At 42.1% G+C, this 18,325-nt stretch overlaps 2 protein-coding genes across 6 annotated transcripts; one reads left to right on the plus strand and one right to left on the minus strand.

The window, feature by feature from the left end:
- Nucleotides 1-10: 10 nt before the first annotated feature.
- Nucleotides 11-12,209, plus strand: LOC125312276 (kelch-like protein 28). 5 transcript variants are annotated; one of them, XM_048270727.1, is made up of 7 exons: nucleotides 11-96; nucleotides 875-960; nucleotides 2,771-3,037; nucleotides 3,607-4,244; nucleotides 4,462-4,905; nucleotides 6,223-6,431; nucleotides 6,611-12,209. In XM_048270727.1, exons 3-7 carry the CDS (start codon nucleotides 2,771-2,773, stop codon nucleotides 6,772-6,774), a joined length of 1,722 nt encoding a protein of 573 aa, XP_048126684.1. In that variant the 5' UTR covers nucleotides 11-96; nucleotides 875-960; the 3' UTR covers nucleotides 6,775-12,209. The 5 variants fall into 5 exon arrangements, 2 of the variants coding, with proteins under 2 accessions (XP_048126684.1, XP_048126683.1); XR_007196591.1 differs by lacking the exon at nucleotides 11-96 and having other exon boundaries at nucleotides 843-960; nucleotides 6,611-11,595; nucleotides 11,790-12,209; XR_007196592.1 differs by lacking the exon at nucleotides 11-96 and having other exon boundaries at nucleotides 843-960; nucleotides 6,611-7,135; nucleotides 11,482-12,209.
- Nucleotides 12,210-12,302: 93 nt separating this feature from the next.
- Nucleotides 12,303-18,106, minus strand: c19h14orf28 (chromosome 19 C14orf28 homolog). The gene is made up of 5 exons (XM_048270729.1): nucleotides 17,911-18,106; nucleotides 16,343-16,867; nucleotides 15,551-15,640; nucleotides 15,303-15,437; nucleotides 12,303-14,266 (listed from the first exon to the last, which is right to left on the minus strand). The coding sequence occupies exons 1-5, from the start codon at nucleotides 17,994-17,996 to the stop codon at nucleotides 14,080-14,082; spliced, it is 1,023 nt and encodes a 340-aa protein (XP_048126686.1). The 5' UTR covers nucleotides 17,997-18,106; the 3' UTR covers nucleotides 12,303-14,079.
- Between the last annotated feature and the right edge of the window lie 219 nt (nucleotides 18,107-18,325).

Here is an 18,325-nt window from a genome sequence, read left to right on the forward strand (position 1 = left end):
GTGACTCAAGCTACTTCAACTTCTCAGGGTGTTGCTCCGTAGTTACCTTCTGCAGTAGACTGGAGGACTATTTAGGCTACTAACAACAGCTGATAAGTACTAGCTAATTAATAGGTCTATAGCAGCCCAATATTTATTCAAATTAATGTATGCATGGTATACAGCAGCAAAAACAATAACTTTTTTTTCCATCTTACTATCTTCCTTTCATTTGGCAATTTATTGGGGTTTTGTTGAAACATGTCTTGCTTTAACAGATATTTAGCCTAGACCTTTTTCCTTAGCCTACTATTTTTATTATTATTATTATTATTATTATTATTATTATTATTATTATTAGGCCTATTTGGCTTTTGTATCATATACTCCTTTATTGTTGTTGTTTGTTATTTTGGTTATTTGATTGCTGTTTTATGAGTGTACTCGGGCTAAAGAGCTTCCCTGAATAAATAATGATTGATGATAATGTTTTGTGTATTTTTTTTTCCATGTAATTTGAATAACATATTCATTGGAATAACATATATGGCATTGGATGACAAATACGGCACTGTACCACTGATTACTCCCGCATATAATATAATATTATCATAAAGCTATACAGCAAGCTGCGGTGACGTGATTTTAATCAAATATGTTTCACATGATTGTGGATTTGATTAATGTATGCGTGCAATGTCCTGTACATTTTTAAACAACTATTTGTATAAGTCTGTGTCGTTGGGTCGGAAATGTTACCTTTACAGTTTAATGTGTTTTGCCAAAGAATTTTTAGGTAAGTTTGGATATGCTTTGATGTCACTTTTAGCAAAGAACGCACCCACTTCCGGAAGTTACGCAGATCTAACCTGATTTGTGTTTGTTTTCTTAACAGACGGTAGAGATTCTGGCGCTGCTGTATTGAACTTCGCCACGGCAATAAAAGGTGATCGTTTCGGAACATCTGAAGCATCAATACAGGTATTTCGTGCATGGTTTCCCCTTCCATTTGTAATCGTGTAACTTATTTGGTAATATTGTGCTCGAAAACCTAACGCCAGCTAACGTTAGCAAATGGGGCTTGCAAATGAGCTAGGATAACGTTAACGTTAACTTGATTTCCAGCTACCATCAAGCATTGCTATTGATAGCTTGCTAGATAACGTTTTAGTCAACATTACAGGACAATCAATTATTTTCCCATAGATGCCTACCGTTAGCGTTCGTTTTGAAGAGGTATTAAGAATGAGCAGTCAACATTGCCCTGTTAACGTTAACTTACTTTTGTTTTAGCAAGTCGACTGTTTCCTTTTTATATGATGCCATGAGATAGTAACGTTAACGTTATAACGTTACAAGCTGTTCAAGTTAGCCAAGTGTGAACCAAATTGTTTAGCTGCTACATTAACGAAGCCACTGGGAGGGTTAACGTTAATATTAATGGGATTTAGTGGTTAACAGTTTTCTTAAGCTTTGACATAACTTCAAGATGTAGACATTTATTTAGCAAACGTTAGCTAACAGCCAACACGAATTAACCATTGACAGAAAAGGCTGCTGTTTATAAACTGACAACTGTTAGCTACTAGCTGACAAAGCAGGCAACCTTAATCAACTAAGCTTACTAAACTAAGTATCCAGTTTATATCCCTCTCTTGCAAGTTAACTGTAGCAGCTACGTTATGCCTCTAGGAGTATTGTTCTAGAAGCTAACGTTAGAACACCTCGGTTGTGTATTTATCTAACGTTATCATGTCTGTTGGCTAGCACAATTAGCCAGTTAGCTGCTGATATGGAAACAGTTGTCGTAATGCAATTATCCGCTATATATTTTCGACTGATATGTGTAGTTAATTCCCTAAATAGTTGTTTTATATCCCGCTGAAAGTGTCATTGCTCTGGCCTTACTCAATAATAGGTTAGTGATAGGTAGCTAGCTTCGGTAAGGTATCCGTAACGGACAGTTAGCTAAGCTTGCTTGTTTTCCTTCTGCAACGTGAGTTTGACAACTTATTGGTGCTTCGCTTTCGTTTAACGTTAAAGTTACTTAATTGAATGACATTTGTGTCCTACACGTAAAGATGTGGGATCCTCGGTACTTGGTTGACAGATGCAACGTTAGTTGACAGGTTGGTTAGGCTAGCAATGTCAGCACTGTAAACGTTACTCAATTTATGGTGCAGAAGAACTGCCGTGCATGAATTCATATCTGCGAGTAATTGTGAAACGGTTACAGATTGCCATGGGGTTTTAAAATGACAAAAAAAATGTTGACGAATCTGCATCGCTGATCTAATTAAAGAAATTGGTTGGATTGACTTATTGCTCTTCAGAGATCATGCCATTGGTTGGTAGTACACTAGGTTGAGCCTATAATCTGAGCCTATAATTTGTCGCTCCGTTAAATTGGATCCAGAGGACAAGTTCTGATTGGTAGCCTACTTGTGAGATCTGTGTGTGCTGTGCTTTTGAACATTTAGTGAATTCTTGTTGCACCTTGTGTGGCAGGTTGGTTGAAGGAGGTAAACCAGTAGTCGTTAGTGTGAAGACGTGTATGTTTATTCAGACATGTACAGTGATCTCTATTGGACTGATCGGTGTTCAGTATAATTAAGGTACAATTTTGTGACATTTTGTGTAACCTTCTTAATGTTTGACAGGGTGACTGTAGCAAACCACAGAAAATGGTGTTAAATCCTGTGTGAGTTTGCAGTGCTACAATCATAGTAGCGTGGAGTTGAGGCATTACATTTCCTTCCACCACCTGACTTCTCCCCTGTCCTCCGGCCAGATGGACCAGCAGCAGCAGGGTCAGTCCTACATGCTTGCCAGTCTGACACGACCCCACTCTGAGCAGCTGTTGCAGGGCCTCCAGCTGCTCCGCCAGGACCATGAGTTGTGCGACATCGTGCTGCGGGTGGGCGATGCTAAAATCCACGCCCACAAAGTGGTGCTGGCCAGCATCAGCCCTTACTTCAAGGCCATGTTCACGGGCAACCTGTCGGAGAAGGAGACCTCCGAGGTGGAGTTCCAGTGCATCGACGAGACTGCGCTACAGGTGACTGGCCATGTGTCTCTTTTTGTCATCCCGTGAGAAGGTGCACTGCAGCTGCTGTTTGTTCATTTATCGCTTTGATGTGGTGTGTGTGTGTGATGTCTTCTTGGTTTTCTGACCCATTTTGGATTCTTTGAAATGTAGCTCCAGGAGTTTTTTCAAGATATTGAGAATGCCTTGTTTTTGACTGCCTATCCATTATCATGTCCAAATTACACTTTCTTAGTTCTTTTATAGATCAGACTCTCACATTGGTTAGCATACACAAACACATTTCAGGGATCCTGTATAGATAAACAAAGTGAAAATGATTAGAGTGTTTCTCCTCTAAGCTGTGCTTAACAGGTTTTGCTATTGGGACATTTGAAGTCCCTCTGAGCTATGGCCTCTGTAATGGTGTCTATTGGTCTATAGATTTGTTAAATTTAGTATTGCTAATAGTAGGCTTTGAACACAAAGTTACAATAGATCACTTTCTCAGACAACATTGCAGCAGATGGCAATAAGCATTCAATATAAATCCAAACACAGCCTTTCAGAAGGTAGATGTGATAATCCTTTGTCTGCCACAGGCTATTGTAGAGTATGCCTACACCGGAACAGTCTTCATCTCCCAGGACACGGTGGAATCACTCCTGCCGGCTGCCAACCTCCTCCAAGTCAAGCTGGTGCTGAAGGAGTGCTGCAGCTTCCTGGAGAGCCAGCTGGACGCCGGCAACTGCATTGGCATCTCCCGCTTCGCCGAGACCTACGGCTGCCACGACCTGTGCCTGGCCGCCACCAAGTTCATCTGCGAGAATTTCGAGGAGGTGTGTCAGACGGAGGAGTTCTTTGAGCTGACTCGCACCGAGCTGGACGAGATCGTTTCCAACGACTGCCTAAAGGTGGTCACCGAGGAGACGGTGTTCTTCGCTCTGGAGTCGTGGATCAAGTACGACCTGTCAGAGCGGCAGCAGCATCTGGCCCAGCTGCTGCACTGTGTGCGTCTGCCACTGCTCAGCGTCAAGTTCCTCACGCGCCTCTACGAGGCCAACCACCTGATCCGCGATGACCATGCCTGCAAACACCTGCTCAATGAGGCACTCAAGTACCACTTCATGCCAGAGCACCGGCTCTCCTACCAGACGGTGTTGTCCACACGGCCACGCTGCGCCCCCAAAGTCCTGCTAGCTGTCGGGGGCAAAACTGGACTCTTTGCCACACTTGAGAGGTAATAACGGAACGCCTTTTGTCCATACCTGCTCACTGTTGCAAGATGTAGGCCTATGCATGTATGTACTTGGGCTTTATGTAATGGTATGTTTATGCAACTCTCGGAGTTATTAACCGTACAGCTAGGTCACAGCGTAGTTAGTTCTGCCAAGCATAGTTAGTTGAGTATCACACATGAAATACACATTTTTCATCTGCTTCCCTCCTCCTTGTAGCATGGAGATGTACTTCCCTCAGACGGACTCGTGGATCGGCCTGGCACCACTAAGCGTGCCACGCTACGAGTTTGGTGTGGCGGTCCTGGACCAGAAGGTCTACGTGGTGGGCGGCATCGCCACGCACATGCGCCAGGGCATCAGCTACCGGCGGCACGAAAGCTCTGTGGAGCGCTGGGACCCTGACAGCAACACGTGGTCGTCGGTGGAGCGCATGGCAGAGTGCCGCAGCACGCTGGGTGTGGTAGTGCTGGCGGGGGAGCTGTATGCGCTAGGCGGCTACGACGGACAGTACTACCTGCAGTCGGTGGAGCGCTACGCACCCAAGGTGAAGGAGTGGCAGCCTATTGCACCCATGACTGAGTCACGCAGCTGCTTCGCCACCGCCGTGCTGGACGGCATGATCTACGCCATCGGGGGCTATGGCCCCGCACACATGAACAGGTGAGCAGAACCGGCCCACTGTGGAACAGGAGATGGACTCATGATCTTCATGAGCTGTTTATTTGACTTTGAACCTTTCCTTATAAGATTTTGCATTGGAGATGTAGTTATATGAAAACCTCAGAAACTGCCCTGCTGTGTGTGAGTTACTATGGGTTTCCTTCAGATAACTTGAAAAAATCATTTCACAAAGCTGATTTAGTAGCTGTTTTTTGTCTAACTGTGTGGGCCTCTGAGTTATTATTGGACGTAATTGCCAAATCTCCCAGTTTATATGCCTTGTTTGTGTTCATTCGGACTTGTTATTTGACGTAACTTGACATTAGATAAGTCAACTCGGAGCAGAATGTGTTGTCTTGGAAAGACAACATCGTGGCCCAACACTCTTGGGAACCAAGATAAATGCCCCTTCTTCCTCTGTAGAAGTTGGCTCTGGTCTCAGCTCCCACCACAGGGAGAGTTCTCTTGTTGTTGTGCTGTCTCCTTGACACCCGAGTCCCTGCAGAGAATGTGTTTGGATAGCCTGCACGCTATGCCTTCCTTTTCTCTCCCCACCCCTCCATGTGCACTGCACTGCACACCCAAACTAACTGCTCTCAAAGGTAATTCCCTGTTTGTAAAGTCCCCTGCTACGTCGTTATGGTTTCATGACTTTTTATTATGCCAAAATGCTGCAAGAGTGGAGCAAGTTATTTGTGTGTGGCAGGTCAACTGGAAAGAGACTGGAGTTACATGAATACAGAGTGATTTAGAAATGAGGTTCTAGAGAATTAAGGTAGCTAAGAGCATCACATCGTTTTGAAAATGGGATTATAGCCTGTTTTGTCAGTGTGTTATGTAATAACACTTGTTAATTTCCTCGAATACCCCTCAAAACATAAACAAAGGTCTTTGTCCCATCAATTATAGAGCTTTTATAAAGTTGAAAAGGGAAAAAGGAAAACCAGTACATTTTGCTAGGCCTGATTTTAGTTTCTGGTTTATATGACCTGATGCTTACCTGTAGGCTTTATTTGCATTTGTGTGAATGGAGTGACTGATCAGGGTGCATTTGGTTATGATGGATAGATGTCCCTGCTGGTGGACAGATCTCTAGGAAGGGAATGCATGTAGGCGCACATCAGTGAGTGTACATGCAAATGTAGATGCCAGTAACTGTATATGCTTTGTATAATCCTTGGTGTGTACCCAAAGATCCAGGTCATAATGCAAAATAGGCTTAAAAATCATCTATTTCCTGGAAGATTGTATTATTTATCTGTGCTTACTTGTTGGTCAGTCTGTTTATTTTTCTAATCCTTCTCTCCTGTCTTTCAGTGTTGAGCGCTACGACCCGAGTAAAGATGCCTGGGAAATGGTAGCCCCCATGGCAGACAAGCGCATCAACTTTGGGGTGGGGGTCATGCTTGGCTTCATCTTCGTGGTGGGTGGGCATAACGGTGTGTCCCACCTGTCCAGCATCGAGAGGTATGACCCTTACCAGAACCAGTGGACCGCCTGTCGTCCCATGAATGAGCCTCGCACAGGTGAGTGCAGCCCAACAGGACCCAAGCTTTCAATTCTATATACCATGGAATTTGTTTAGAACACTGCAATCTAGATTTGTTGAACATTTGTAATTCTTTCTATTAGTCCTATGTGTGGAGATAATTTAATGCCCAGGTATTTGACGTGTGTGTGTGTGTGTTTCCATCCATCTTTCCAGGGGTTGGGGCTGCCGTAGTAGACAACTACCTCTACGTGGTTGGGGGTCACTCTGGGTCATCGTATCTAAACACCGTGCAGCGCTATGACCCCATCACGGACAGCTGGCTGGATTCCAGCGGCATGATGTGCTGCCGCTGTAACTTTGGCCTCACTGCCCTTTGACCCTAGGAGTGCCAGGGAAGGACTCTCTCCAGAGAGGGGCGTGAAGGATGAAGAAGGGGAAAAAATCGAATGGTTTTCTTTTGGGGTTTGTTTCTGTTCTATGTCCTCTACGCCGTCCGGATGATCCTCATTTCGCTCTGTGGTGGCGGAGGGGAGGCAGGGGCCTAGGGAGCAGTCTGAAACGCTCCCCCCCCTGTTGGACGGGAGGAGTAAGTGCATGCAGGATGAAGCAGCCAAAAACTGGCATCAGAGACCACAAAGATGACCAGAGACCGAGAGCAGCTGAGGAACAGGAGGATGAGGACGAGGAGGTACGCACAAATGACAGGAGACGTTCTGGGACCTTCGAGGAGGATGAAATGTGTGTTGTCTTTCTCTTTACCACCTGTGTTTGGGCTCCAGTAAAAGACTCTCTGAGCCATTTGACAGTAGAGGAGAATTCAGTCACTTTGCTTTCTCCTTCAGCATTTTCTTTTCTCCTGAGTTGATTTAGTTTTGTGTTCATTTTTCTGATGTGGTAACACCAAACCTGTGTCTCAGCCTCTCACTCCCGACGCACCTGTGTGTGTTCTATCGTTGCTCACTGAGCTCTACGAAGAGCCTTAGCTCCGAGGTCTGTTTTAGTTCTTTAAAATATGTTGGGTCAGCGTGTGTGTGCGCGTGTGTGTGCGCGAGTGGTGATGCTTCTGGCTGAGCCTGAAATGTCTGCATTGAAGGTCTGTGCTTCACAAAAGAAGATGGAAAAAAAATAACTTCACGTTAATTTTTTTTCTTTACACTCACTTAAAAAGGGCTGCCTTTATCTCTCTATATCTCTCTCTTGTAAATAATGTAAGTGAAGAAAAGAATATATAGATATACAGCTCTTGAAAAAATTAAGAGACCACTGCATATTTTTCTGAGGTCATCCTATGTTTGCTGAGTGACATTCGAATGAGTTAAGAGATCACTGCAAATTTGAATATGACCGTCAACTCATTCAAATGTCACTCAGCAACCGTAGAATGACATCAAAAAAATGTGCAGTGGTCTCTTATTTTTTTTCCCAAAGCTGTATATTCATTATAGGTTAATTAATTAATATATCCTCTAGTGCATTGCCTGTAAATGTTTCCTGCACTGTGTGTGTGCGTGCGTGTGCGTGTTTGTGTGTCGCTCATGGAGTTGTGGTGATTTGCGAGTTCATGAATCCCACTATGTTTTCTTGAGAATTCTTCCAGCATACCACTTCTACACCTGTAGCACTTCAGCGCCCATCACTCCCTGCCTTCTTGTTTTGCTTGTCAGCTGTGTGTGTGTGTGTGTGTGTGTGTGTGCATGCGAAAGTGGATCTCACTCCATAATTGCTGAAAAGCATTGAAAAGTGATCATCCAACACTTGCAACCTCTGTACACGTGACTGCTCCTACTAAATACTTTAATGGTGCTATTTTTAGGATTCAGGATTTGTTTGTGTTCATGGTCTCACACTGTGGGACTGACTCCATGACCTTGTGTTTCATTATGGTAAATAGGTCACTTGCTTACCTGTTGGAGAGGGGCAGGGGAAGCTCACTTAACAAGTCCATGCAATAAGAGAGAGAGTGTGTCTGTGTGTCATAAAGGAAAGGTCACAAAGAGACTTTGATGTCAAAGAGGTCCAGACCATACTTGGCAGGGGGACTCCAAATGCAGTCTTTGCCCCATTCCTGCCACCATCCTAGGCCATTAATAGGGCTATATTCTTTTATTAAATGCTTGTTTGAATTTGGATTGCTGTGTTGGCATGTCCCATGCACACAGGTATTAACATGATTTTGTCCATGAGTTGTCCACTCTCTCATAAAGGGGTCCATGCTTGGGACCCAGCCCAGCCCTCCCCAGTCTTCATCTTAGATTAGGTGTGTTTGTTCAGGATATCAACCTGCTTTTCTTTGCTCTTAATGTTTCTTTTACCCCTGGTATCTACCCCCCCACCAGTATCTAAGCCCAGGGTGTGGCATCTTCCTGGATCTTTTTATTTTTTTATTACTCAAACAGGATATTTAGCTTCCTATTTCATTGAACATGCACAGGCCTTCTGATGACAAAGTGCCAAAACACACAGATTCACGCTCATTAAAAAAGTCTCACCTTTTTGTTCCAAATTTAGACTGTGTCACACACTAGCAACTGTGTTAAAGCCAGGGCTCTGCAAAGCAGCACCTGTCCTGTGTAATATTCTTCGTTGTGTGCTCTCTCATATGGAAAGCCCTGGGCATGGGAAGGGCTCCTGGCATCTCATTTGCTCTGCCTTTAGCAAGGGAGTGGTCTTTGTGTGATCTGGTCAGGGAACTAATCTCAAAAAGAGATCTCTCTTCAAAACATGCCCACCCCCTCTCCAAAAAAAAATGCCAGTGGTCTTGCGCCTCTGTTTACCTGTTTTTTTAAATTCAGGGTAAAGGGAGTGTGTGTGTGTGTGTGTGTGTGTGTGTGTGTGTGTTTACATTTACATTGTAAATTAAAGATATTAGTGGGAGGAATGGGGGGTTGTCTTGTCTTTACTATAGGATGCTGTGTTGCACTTACCAAACCATTTGATACTTTGTAAGTTGTACATAGTGAAATCAGTTGGGGATGTATGGCATTTAGATGATGCAATAAGACTTTCTTGGATGACCTATTGATCTATTCTTTGTGTCCACTAAAAGCCAAGGTGTTTCTGATATAGCTGTGACCTAATGTGTGGCATGTCAATGTGTGTGTTTGTGTCGGCAACTGTTGTGAATTGTCAGGTGAAGGCAGGAGTCTTACAAGAGTTTGTGGTGTAATCTGTGTGTTTTTTTTGTTTTTTTTGTTTGTTTGTTTTTGGTTCATTTCTTGTTTCTTGTTTACTTTTTTATTGTCCATTTCATTTCTCACAGCAATTCTTAACTTATTTGACCAGTTGAAATCTCTTTGAGCTGCTGTTTGACTGACGCAGATATTCATATGTGAGACACTGTTATAATCACTTTTTTTTTTTCATCCAAATATTTAATTGAATTGGCCTCAGATTCATGATCCATCACGCTGCGTTAGATCCCTTTCAGATATTTCCCCCTGATCAGAAGAGGCCTACGGTCATCGTAACTTGAGATTTTTTGCGCTGTATCTGTCTATTAGTTTAGGGACAGTGCCCTAGGCCTATACTGTTGAGAGGCATAAGGTGCTAGTCTTTTGAGGCTTTGGGACTTCTACTTTATTTTATATTGATCAGTTGCTATGGAACATTTCCCCTGCCATCTTGATGGAGGCACTCTAAAGCTAGAGCAGACACCAGAGAGAGTGTGATGAATGACTTGACTATTATGATACAGGGAATGTTTCGTCAATGGCAGGCCCTTCATTTATTACTCTAATGTAATTGTCATTCTAGCAGCCAGTGTCGCTGATGACTTTAATATTATTTTAAGCTCTGTTCGTGGATACATTACTTTGACATTAAGCTACTTTAGGTGGTTTTCCTAGTAGCCTTGTTTCGGTTCAGCTCCGTTTGATCATTTGCTGCCTCTTAATGTATTTTGGATGCTTTGAACATGGTATTCATTGTCTTCTAAAATGTCATTTTAATATCCCACATGTGGATTTCAACTGATTTTTTTTTTTTTTTTTTTTTTTTTTATTGGCAGGTTAGCAGTTCAGTTAGCTTGTCATCATCTTAAGTCTCTTTTAAAAACAAGTGTCTTTCAGCTCTAGATGGCTTAAAGCACAAATAAGAATGCACATGCCTTCTTATTATGTATCGTAAAAGTGCATTTTATTATGCCCACCCACTCCAAAAGTTTGTGTTGTACATGCAAGCAATTCAAATGGCATCTGTCGTAGATGACTCCATGTCAAATGTGTGTGTAACTCTCGCACTGAGATTTCAGTCTGTGGCCCACTTGCTTCTGTGACATCGACTTTAAGCATAAGCAATCAAAACCAGTCATGACGAGATGTCACCCTTAAATATGAACACATGAATAAGACTGTTTAGTCTTTTACTAGCAATAAAAGATGCTTCCTATCAGACAGTAGGTGTAGTTGGCTTGTTTAATATGAAGTTGTGCTGCTACCATTTCCGCTGTTATGTGATTAATGGGAAATGTCATGACAGATGTCATCCTTAAGGAAGGGTCAAAGATCTCCTTTTCAAAGTGACCTATTGGTTTCTCCTGCTTTGGTATTGTCGAGCTGCTCTGCTTTGTGTCATTTTCCCAAATGTTCTAAGTGAAAAATGTTATGTGAAGCAATAGATACTTCAACTCTATTGTTCAGTTGTGGTGTTTGAAAGGAGCTTTAGGCCGACTACTTATTGCAGTGTCATGGGAGGCACCCATTTTTATTGTCATAAAAAAAAATCTAATTTCAAAGCAAGATTCTGTCATTGGCTTTGAGGTCAAATGTGTAGACTTTTGTGTCTCTTGCGCCTCCATGAGTCCAAAACAAAAAACAAATCCTGTTCCCCTTCTCTGCTTCTGTTCTGCTTTCCAGAACAATATCCTTTTTTTTTTTTTTCAAAACTTGCATGTACATAAATAGCAGATACTAACCTTTAGTTGAAAGGACTTGTATCCATGGAGGTCAACCTTTGAAAACTCTACAACTACTGTATGTTGTGATAAACAGAATGTGGTCATACTCTGTCAAAAGTCTCTCACATACACGCACACACTCATTGAAAGAAGAACCCATTTGTGATTAAGGTTTCTGTTTACCACACAGGCATCATCAAGGTTCCATCCCTGTACAAAATAAATGTTGTGATGGGAGATGTCCACACACTTGACCTGCCTCTTCAGTGTTGGCTTCTTTGGCCATTTCCACCACTACAAGAAGGTGAACTCATGGCCATATATGTAATCTGAAAACGTGAAACTGCAAAATGAAGGGATATGTATGTATGATTGTATGTGTGTATGTATATATGTGTATTTTATATATTTTTTTTGTTTGTGTTTTCTTATTTATCATGGCCTAACCATGTCCTGCTTTGCCACCACTCACCAAAGTGCTTGTTTTTTTTACAACAGAATGAGGACTGATATCAAGTATGGAGGTGAACAAAAAGGACTGTGTAGGTGTGTGAGGTCGTTATTTGAAAAACTGATGTCAATGTTAGCCAAATGTCAATGTAACAACCTTGCTTCTTTTTACATTTCACATGGGCGTGTCTGAACGTTGTCTGAATTCAGCTGATGTTGAATTTGACGGACCTGTGGATTATTACTGGAATTAAGATAGGTGATACCCAGGTAGAGTCGGACTCCGGTCCTGGCCAAACAGATCCACAGCAGATTGGTGCCGGATCAGCTTAGAGGTCCAGTACTGCTTGAGTAGAAGCAGAATTTTCCAACACTTAACAAGCAGAGTGAATTTGAGTTCTGCCAGTTTATTTATCTGTGTGGTGCAATTGTACCGAGTTAAGACAAAATAAAATGCCTGCCTTACAAGGTGATGTCTACAGTTCATTTTAATCAAGCTTCTCACATGCAATAACACATATGGCCAAGCACAACCACCTAAAAAAAGACAGCTGACTGTAGTGTATAAAAATATTTTATTGCTTTAAAAAACAAATTGTAGTATTAAAAACAAAAGGCTGCATAGTTAAACACTTGCGTTTCTCTTATGAGACAACAAAGGTAGAGACTTCAAATCTGTATGTTTTCATTACAAAGCAAAAAAGGAGTCATAAGATTGGATCAGCAGTACTGTAGATGTGCGGGGACCAAGTAATCAAGTGCTGTGAGCTGTCATTGACCATATCAGGCAATCATTTTAAATAATCCATTTTTTGTATTGAAATCACTGGATAACATTTCAGTTATTTTTGGCTAAAACTTAGTGGTAGAGTGTGTGAGGTCACCAGTTTAGCACTGGACATTTGAATCATGACATTAATGCACAAGATAGATATTGTAGCAAAGGTTTTCAATTCTATTTAAGAGAAAAACAATCCCTAGGCAAAACACATCATGGTATAATTGTGAAAGCTGATACAGGCAAAATAATCAACTTTCAATATAACAGTGGACGCCTTTCAAATAGGTAAGAATTGACATAACTTAAATTTGTTGGTGCCATCTGCAAATAGCACTTGCTCTTCCCTTCTTAGCAAGTGAATGTTATACAGTAGTTGTGTTGCTCAATCATGTGACTTAGGCAATGTCCACTGTATGCCTTAAGTGTTCTATTCCTGCGTCAGTACACATCCACCATTCACCAACAGTAAAATGGTAGCTAGGGCATCCACTGACTGGCTCATGTGCTGTGAAACAGGGCCTCAATTTTGTGATCCTTGTAAGACAAGGTATTTCATTATTGATAAACAGGCTAATGCTAGACTTCAGGATGTCCTCTGGAAAAGTCAGACCAACAATCAGAGAGGATGGCAGTTTTCAATGAGTGGCAAAAAAGTACCTACAATAATATTGGTGTATTATAGTAAATCAATGGCACATGAGAAAAACATAAAAGCACCAGTTTACTTCTAAATTTGGAACCTGTGTCCATATGAGCTTTGAACTGTCGGAGAGGCAAAAGCATTCCATCACCCCTATGCCTCGTTCAAATCAAATGATTTCAGAGAATAAACAAGGATGTGTTCCATTTGCCCAAGTTATAGCAATACATTTGTTTGTGTTTTTGAGAAAATGGAAAACAGATGCAAATAAAATTAGCATATTGCTTAAACCCATGGAGGAAAAGCCCACAAACTTGAAGATGTTTTATCAATGTTCTGAGCTTTCTTCACAATGTATTCCCCATTCAGCCTCCAATTCACAGCCCAGAACTATTATAGTCCATAATACACATTTCTTGGATTCCAAGCATGCAAACCAAAAAGAGAAACATTTTCAATTCTCCATGGCCAATTAAAGAAGTGTCTTAGACAAATCTAAGAAAGCAAATAGGAAAGAATCACAGAATTATCAACATTTCATAATAAATAGGAACTGCTCATCAGCAACAGCTTAGCAGAGATGGCCAATGCTAACTATATTACCTCATGAGAGGACAAATTAGGAAAAGACATTAGGAAACACAATTAAAGACAATCTGAAGAAATAAGATCAAGAAGAGGAAAAAATGCTTAATGCAAGAATAATGTCAAGTGAAACAAAGAAGAAACAAGGCCTCTCAAACATCTTTCAATCTGACATTGAGGAACGTTCAATAAAGCTCTGCTCTATGTGCTAAAAGCCATTGTAGATGTGGCAGTGGTTGGCAAACTGATCTATGATCACATTCTGCAACACCTGTAATCTGGCCGAGTCCGTTTTCCAGTCCTGCGACCTGCAACCCCGTGGCCGCAGCAGCTCACTTGTTGTCAGAGCAACGGACATAGACAAGAGAGGAGAGCAACAGGAGTTCAGGTGGCTTGTTGAGCAGAATGAGGTTGTCGCTGCGGAGTCCATCGTAGTGCATCCAGGAGCCGTCAATCTGAAAGGCCGCAGAATAGTGGTGCTCCTCCTTGTTGAAGAGTGTGGCGCCCTCTAGGGAGTACCTGAAGAACAGCACAGGTGGGGTTACAGTCAAAGAGCACGCTTGTACTTGTTCATCTCTAGTATACAGTATAAAATCACTTGTGCACAATGCACTGTGATTGGTGTATTATATATTTCTTTTTTTTTGTAAGCTGCTACCAGCTGCCAGCTAAAACCAGGGCTGCCACAACTTACACATTGAGCGCAAGACTCCCGCAATTGACACATCTCACATTGGGAAATATCAGTGACCGACTAAAACACTTCCATTAACTAATGTAGCGTATTAAGGTGTGTTGAAATGTTTTTGTGCGTACACTTTCACCTGACGCAAATCTCACTCTAGGCAAAACTAAAAAGTTGTCTGCCCTGCAGATATCCAGAGAAGAGGTGACCGAACAATATGAAGCCATGAAGGTTGTGGCAGTACCAAAGAATTTAAAACTACTCTAACCCCTGTTTAGCAGACATTAACTAGCAGTAAAAGTTAAAAAGAAAAAGTTACAGTAATGGCAAGATGCACTTTACTGGAATATGTGGTGCCAGGGAATGGAACCCACGACCACCAATGCAATTCTTTCAAGGACATTAATTTGTCACATACTGTACATAGAGATCCAATTGTAAAACATGTAACAAAATGGCATTCGTTTCTCAACTCCTTTCTATGCAGTGGTTTCCAGTCGGTAAATTCAGGCAAAGTTATGCATACACATTTTCAGCCAAAGCTTTTGAAAATGTCAAATCAAACCCAAAGGTTACAGCTAGCACACGCCTCTTAATACTTTGAGGAAAATGAATCAGAAAATAGCAGAAATACAATTATATCCATGTACCGCTCTCAAGTTTAATTTATTTCAGTACAATTTTTCCAGCAAGCAATCCTCATTCCAAGGCTTTTGAGATTCAAACATGTTGCAGAAGCAAGCTCGATTTAATGTGTTTTTCCATTTCAACCAACACCTAAGCAGACATTCTTATGCTGGGGAGTCATCCTTTTCATTTCAGGTGCCAACATGCAGCAGTGGTTAGTGTTTTTTTTTTTTTGTCATTTACCTGTGCTGGGACAAAGCCAGATGGTAGGGCACATAGGACAACTCCTCTGACTTCCACAACTGCATGTTGAGGATGATGAACGGAGGGGGTCCGTGGCAGAAAACCCTCTGGGAGAACTCCCGGAGCCCACTGCAGCTGCAGAACACAGGAAACAGAACGGGGTGGGGTAGGTGGGGTTACCACAGTTCCAGAGTGAAGGCTGTGGCTTAACATTATTCCATTGGCATTGACATAATGTGAGGCCTTACCCAAACTCTTGGCAAAGCACAATTTTGGTGCAGAAGAACTGATCCACTGCAGACTGGATAGGGTCCCTATGAGGTAGCTCATGAGGAGGGCTGTGGGGGGAAACAATCAAGTCAGTGAAGTGACAAAGTGAAGAGACAAAGTGACAAAATAGGTTGCATGTACAACTGTAGATGTAAACAAGCCATCAAATGACCAATTCAAATGATCCAGAAACCAAGATGCCATTCCCTTTTAAAGCCATCATAAGGGACAAGACCAGTCAGACTGCTATGCTGCTGAGGAACCATATATCTTTCAACCTTTGGCAGCTAGCACCAGACAGCTGGGTTTTATTTTAGTCAAGGGGTATATCATAAGAAAGGAAAGCTGTGTGAAGACAGAAGTCTGTGGGTCCCCTCAAGAGCAAAGTAAACACACTGGTGAAAGGCCAAGCGCTTGAATAGTGTCCAGTTATGGCCCTCCTCTCCGCTCCTTTTGAGGCCATGTTTAATTAACATCTCTGAAACAAATGTTTGTCTTGGCCAAAAGTAAACAATACTCAGTATCACTGTTGAGGCTTAAGTGCTGCAAAACACTGAGCCGAGGAAGAAACACTTAAGAACAGCTTATGTAAAACTACTCTTATACCACTCGCATACCATTTTTGAATCTCTTATATCAAATCACATATCTAAGATGGTATCTAACACTCACACAAGAAAATCTAATGGTGGTGAACAACATTGTAATATGCCCAAACCAGACCATTAAGATACAGAGCATTCAGAGAAAACAGAAAGCAGTCCCCTCACTTGATGTTAATGGTCTTTTTGAGAAACTCCTGAAAGCGGGCCGGACAGCCCCAGTTAGTGCACAGGCTCTCTTGAATGGTGGACATGATGTCCTCAAGGTTCTTGGTGAAGTTCTCATGCTCGTTGCCGAACAGGTCGATCTCCAGGGCAGACTGGTGGATGGCCGAGCGGTACTGCCGCTTGGACATGCGGTCCAAGATCCACAGCATCTTGACAGTGGTGTAGTCATAAGAGTCCATGAGATAGAGGAAGTGCTCCACAAACTCCCGACCCAGGAACACACCCAACTCCCGGGGGAAAGTCTGGTTGTCCCGTAGGATGACGTACAGGAGCATGAGGAAGCCATCGATGGTGCAGGTGTTCTTCAGATTGACCTTCACGTACAGGGGGATACAGGAGATAGCCTTGCGGCCGGCCCGGATGGTGTACACACCCCCCCAAGGCAACACAGGCCTCCAGAAAGAGCGGTCCTCTTCATCGTTGTTATTGAGGGAAGCCCGGATCTCCTCAAACAGAGTCTTGGTCCTGGTTAATAAATGTCAAAGAAACAAGAAAAAGGATACATTGTCATTAAGAAAACATAGATGTACAGTATATTCCAAGAACTCAGCTCACAACACAAGCAGAGATATCTGACACAGCAGCATCTCTAACATTTCACCCTCCAACCGACTTCAGTCAACATAAAAGCACTTCTGACCACTTCTGGACTGAAATCATACTTATATACCCTACCATAGCTGAAAACCTGCCTGCATTACCATAGGCCTCCTCACAAGGTAAACGACTGAGTACATTCTTGCAGGAGTCAAAGATGGTAAACTAAAGTAGGCTATCTTTGCAGAAGTTCGTGCATTCTTGCAAATATTCTTGAAATGACTCGTAACAATGGTGATTAACTTTGTTTTCACTTAGTTTCATCATTTACATCTCTGCCCTGAATACATTCAACTCATTCACTTTAACCTATTTAAGATATTGCATATTCCTTGCTGTCACGTTTTTTTTTTACTGCATTCTTTGCAGGGCTATATGGCGCACGTAAATACTATAGCTGCATTATGCAACTGAGCTATTGGTTGCCAGCATTTGACCACTGTGCAGTTGCAACAGTGTAAAGCTCAATAACAGCTTAGCCTTTCAAGAATTTTAATGCATTGCATTTGTGTAGGACTCCGAGACAGTAGCCTACTGCAAATAGCACGCTGCTTGTCTGACGTTACACCAATAACTCAATACAATTGTGTGCTCAATTACCTCTCATAGTTAGAGGATGTTATTTTATAAAACAGCCCATGATGCCACCACCCATAGCAGACATTGCCAAAACAGAGCCTGCTAACACCATTAGCTCAAAGTCAACTGTGTTGAACTATTCATGAATATTGCTACACTACAAAATGATATTTAAATTCACAGTCGTAATTGTTGAATGCATCTGTAATAGGGCATGCAATTGCCTGCATGTATGTATAAAAAAAACAATAACATTGACGTAACACCACATATGCTCGCTCGCTCGCTTGCTTGCAATTTCTTGCTTGCAGATTAAGCTAACGTCAGATTACCTTTCAATCCGCAACCTCTCATCAGGATTTGATATTAAAATATTAAGGTCTTCGGAGTCGTTCAAAGAGCAGAAATTACTCTCCATCGTCTCTTGAATTTCTTCATGTCTTTGGTCCGGCCAAAAGCCCGAGATCTGGCTAGTATTTTCTAGCTATTCTAGCTAGCTGTGGCACATATCCTGTGTGAATGGTACGCCCAGAAATGATCTGATACGCCCATTTTCACAGTTCATGCCCTTCCCCACACATGTTTACTTATACCTTGACCGTGACCTAAAGAGCTCTAAAAATAGACTAATTACTATCTTCTTTAATAGCAAATGATGTTGTTTCCTAGCAATGTATGCCAATTTAGCATTAGGCTTATGTTTTACTTTTTAAAATACCCTTTGTAAGACACAATCAGCAGGCCTAC

This window comes from Alosa alosa, chromosome 19 (genome assembly GCF_017589495.1).
Source record: "Alosa alosa isolate M-15738 ecotype Scorff River chromosome 19, AALO_Geno_1.1, whole genome shotgun sequence".
Taxonomy (NCBI): Eukaryota; Metazoa; Chordata; class Actinopteri; order Clupeiformes; family Clupeidae; genus Alosa; species Alosa alosa.

What these genes read in the sequence shown, in the direction of transcription:
- c19h14orf28 (XM_048270729.1), bottom strand. Translation starts at nt 17,996, where the DNA reads ATGGAGAGTAATTTCTGCTCTTTGAACGACTCCGAAGACCTTAATATT. An exon ending in AAAAAGACCATTAACATCAA is followed by an intron (nt 15,641 to 16,342) that starts GTGAGGGGACTG and finishes TTCCCCCCACAG; the next exon opens with CCCTCCTCATGAGCTACCTC. An exon ending in GTGCTTTGCCAAGAGTTTGG is followed by an intron (nt 15,438 to 15,550) that starts GTAAGGCCTCAC and finishes TGTGTTCTGCAG; the next exon opens with CTGCAGTGGGCTCCGGGAGT.
- LOC125312276 (XM_048270727.1), top strand. Translation starts at nt 2,771, where the DNA reads ATGGACCAGCAGCAGCAGGGTCAGTCCTACATGCTTGCCAGTCTGACA. An exon ending in TCGACGAGACTGCGCTACAG is followed by an intron (nt 3,038 to 3,606) that starts GTGACTGGCCAT and finishes TGTCTGCCACAG; the next exon opens with GCTATTGTAGAGTATGCCTA. An exon ending in CATGAATGAGCCTCGCACAG is followed by an intron (nt 6,432 to 6,610) that starts GTGAGTGCAGCC and finishes CCATCTTTCCAG; the next exon opens with GGGTTGGGGCTGCCGTAGTA.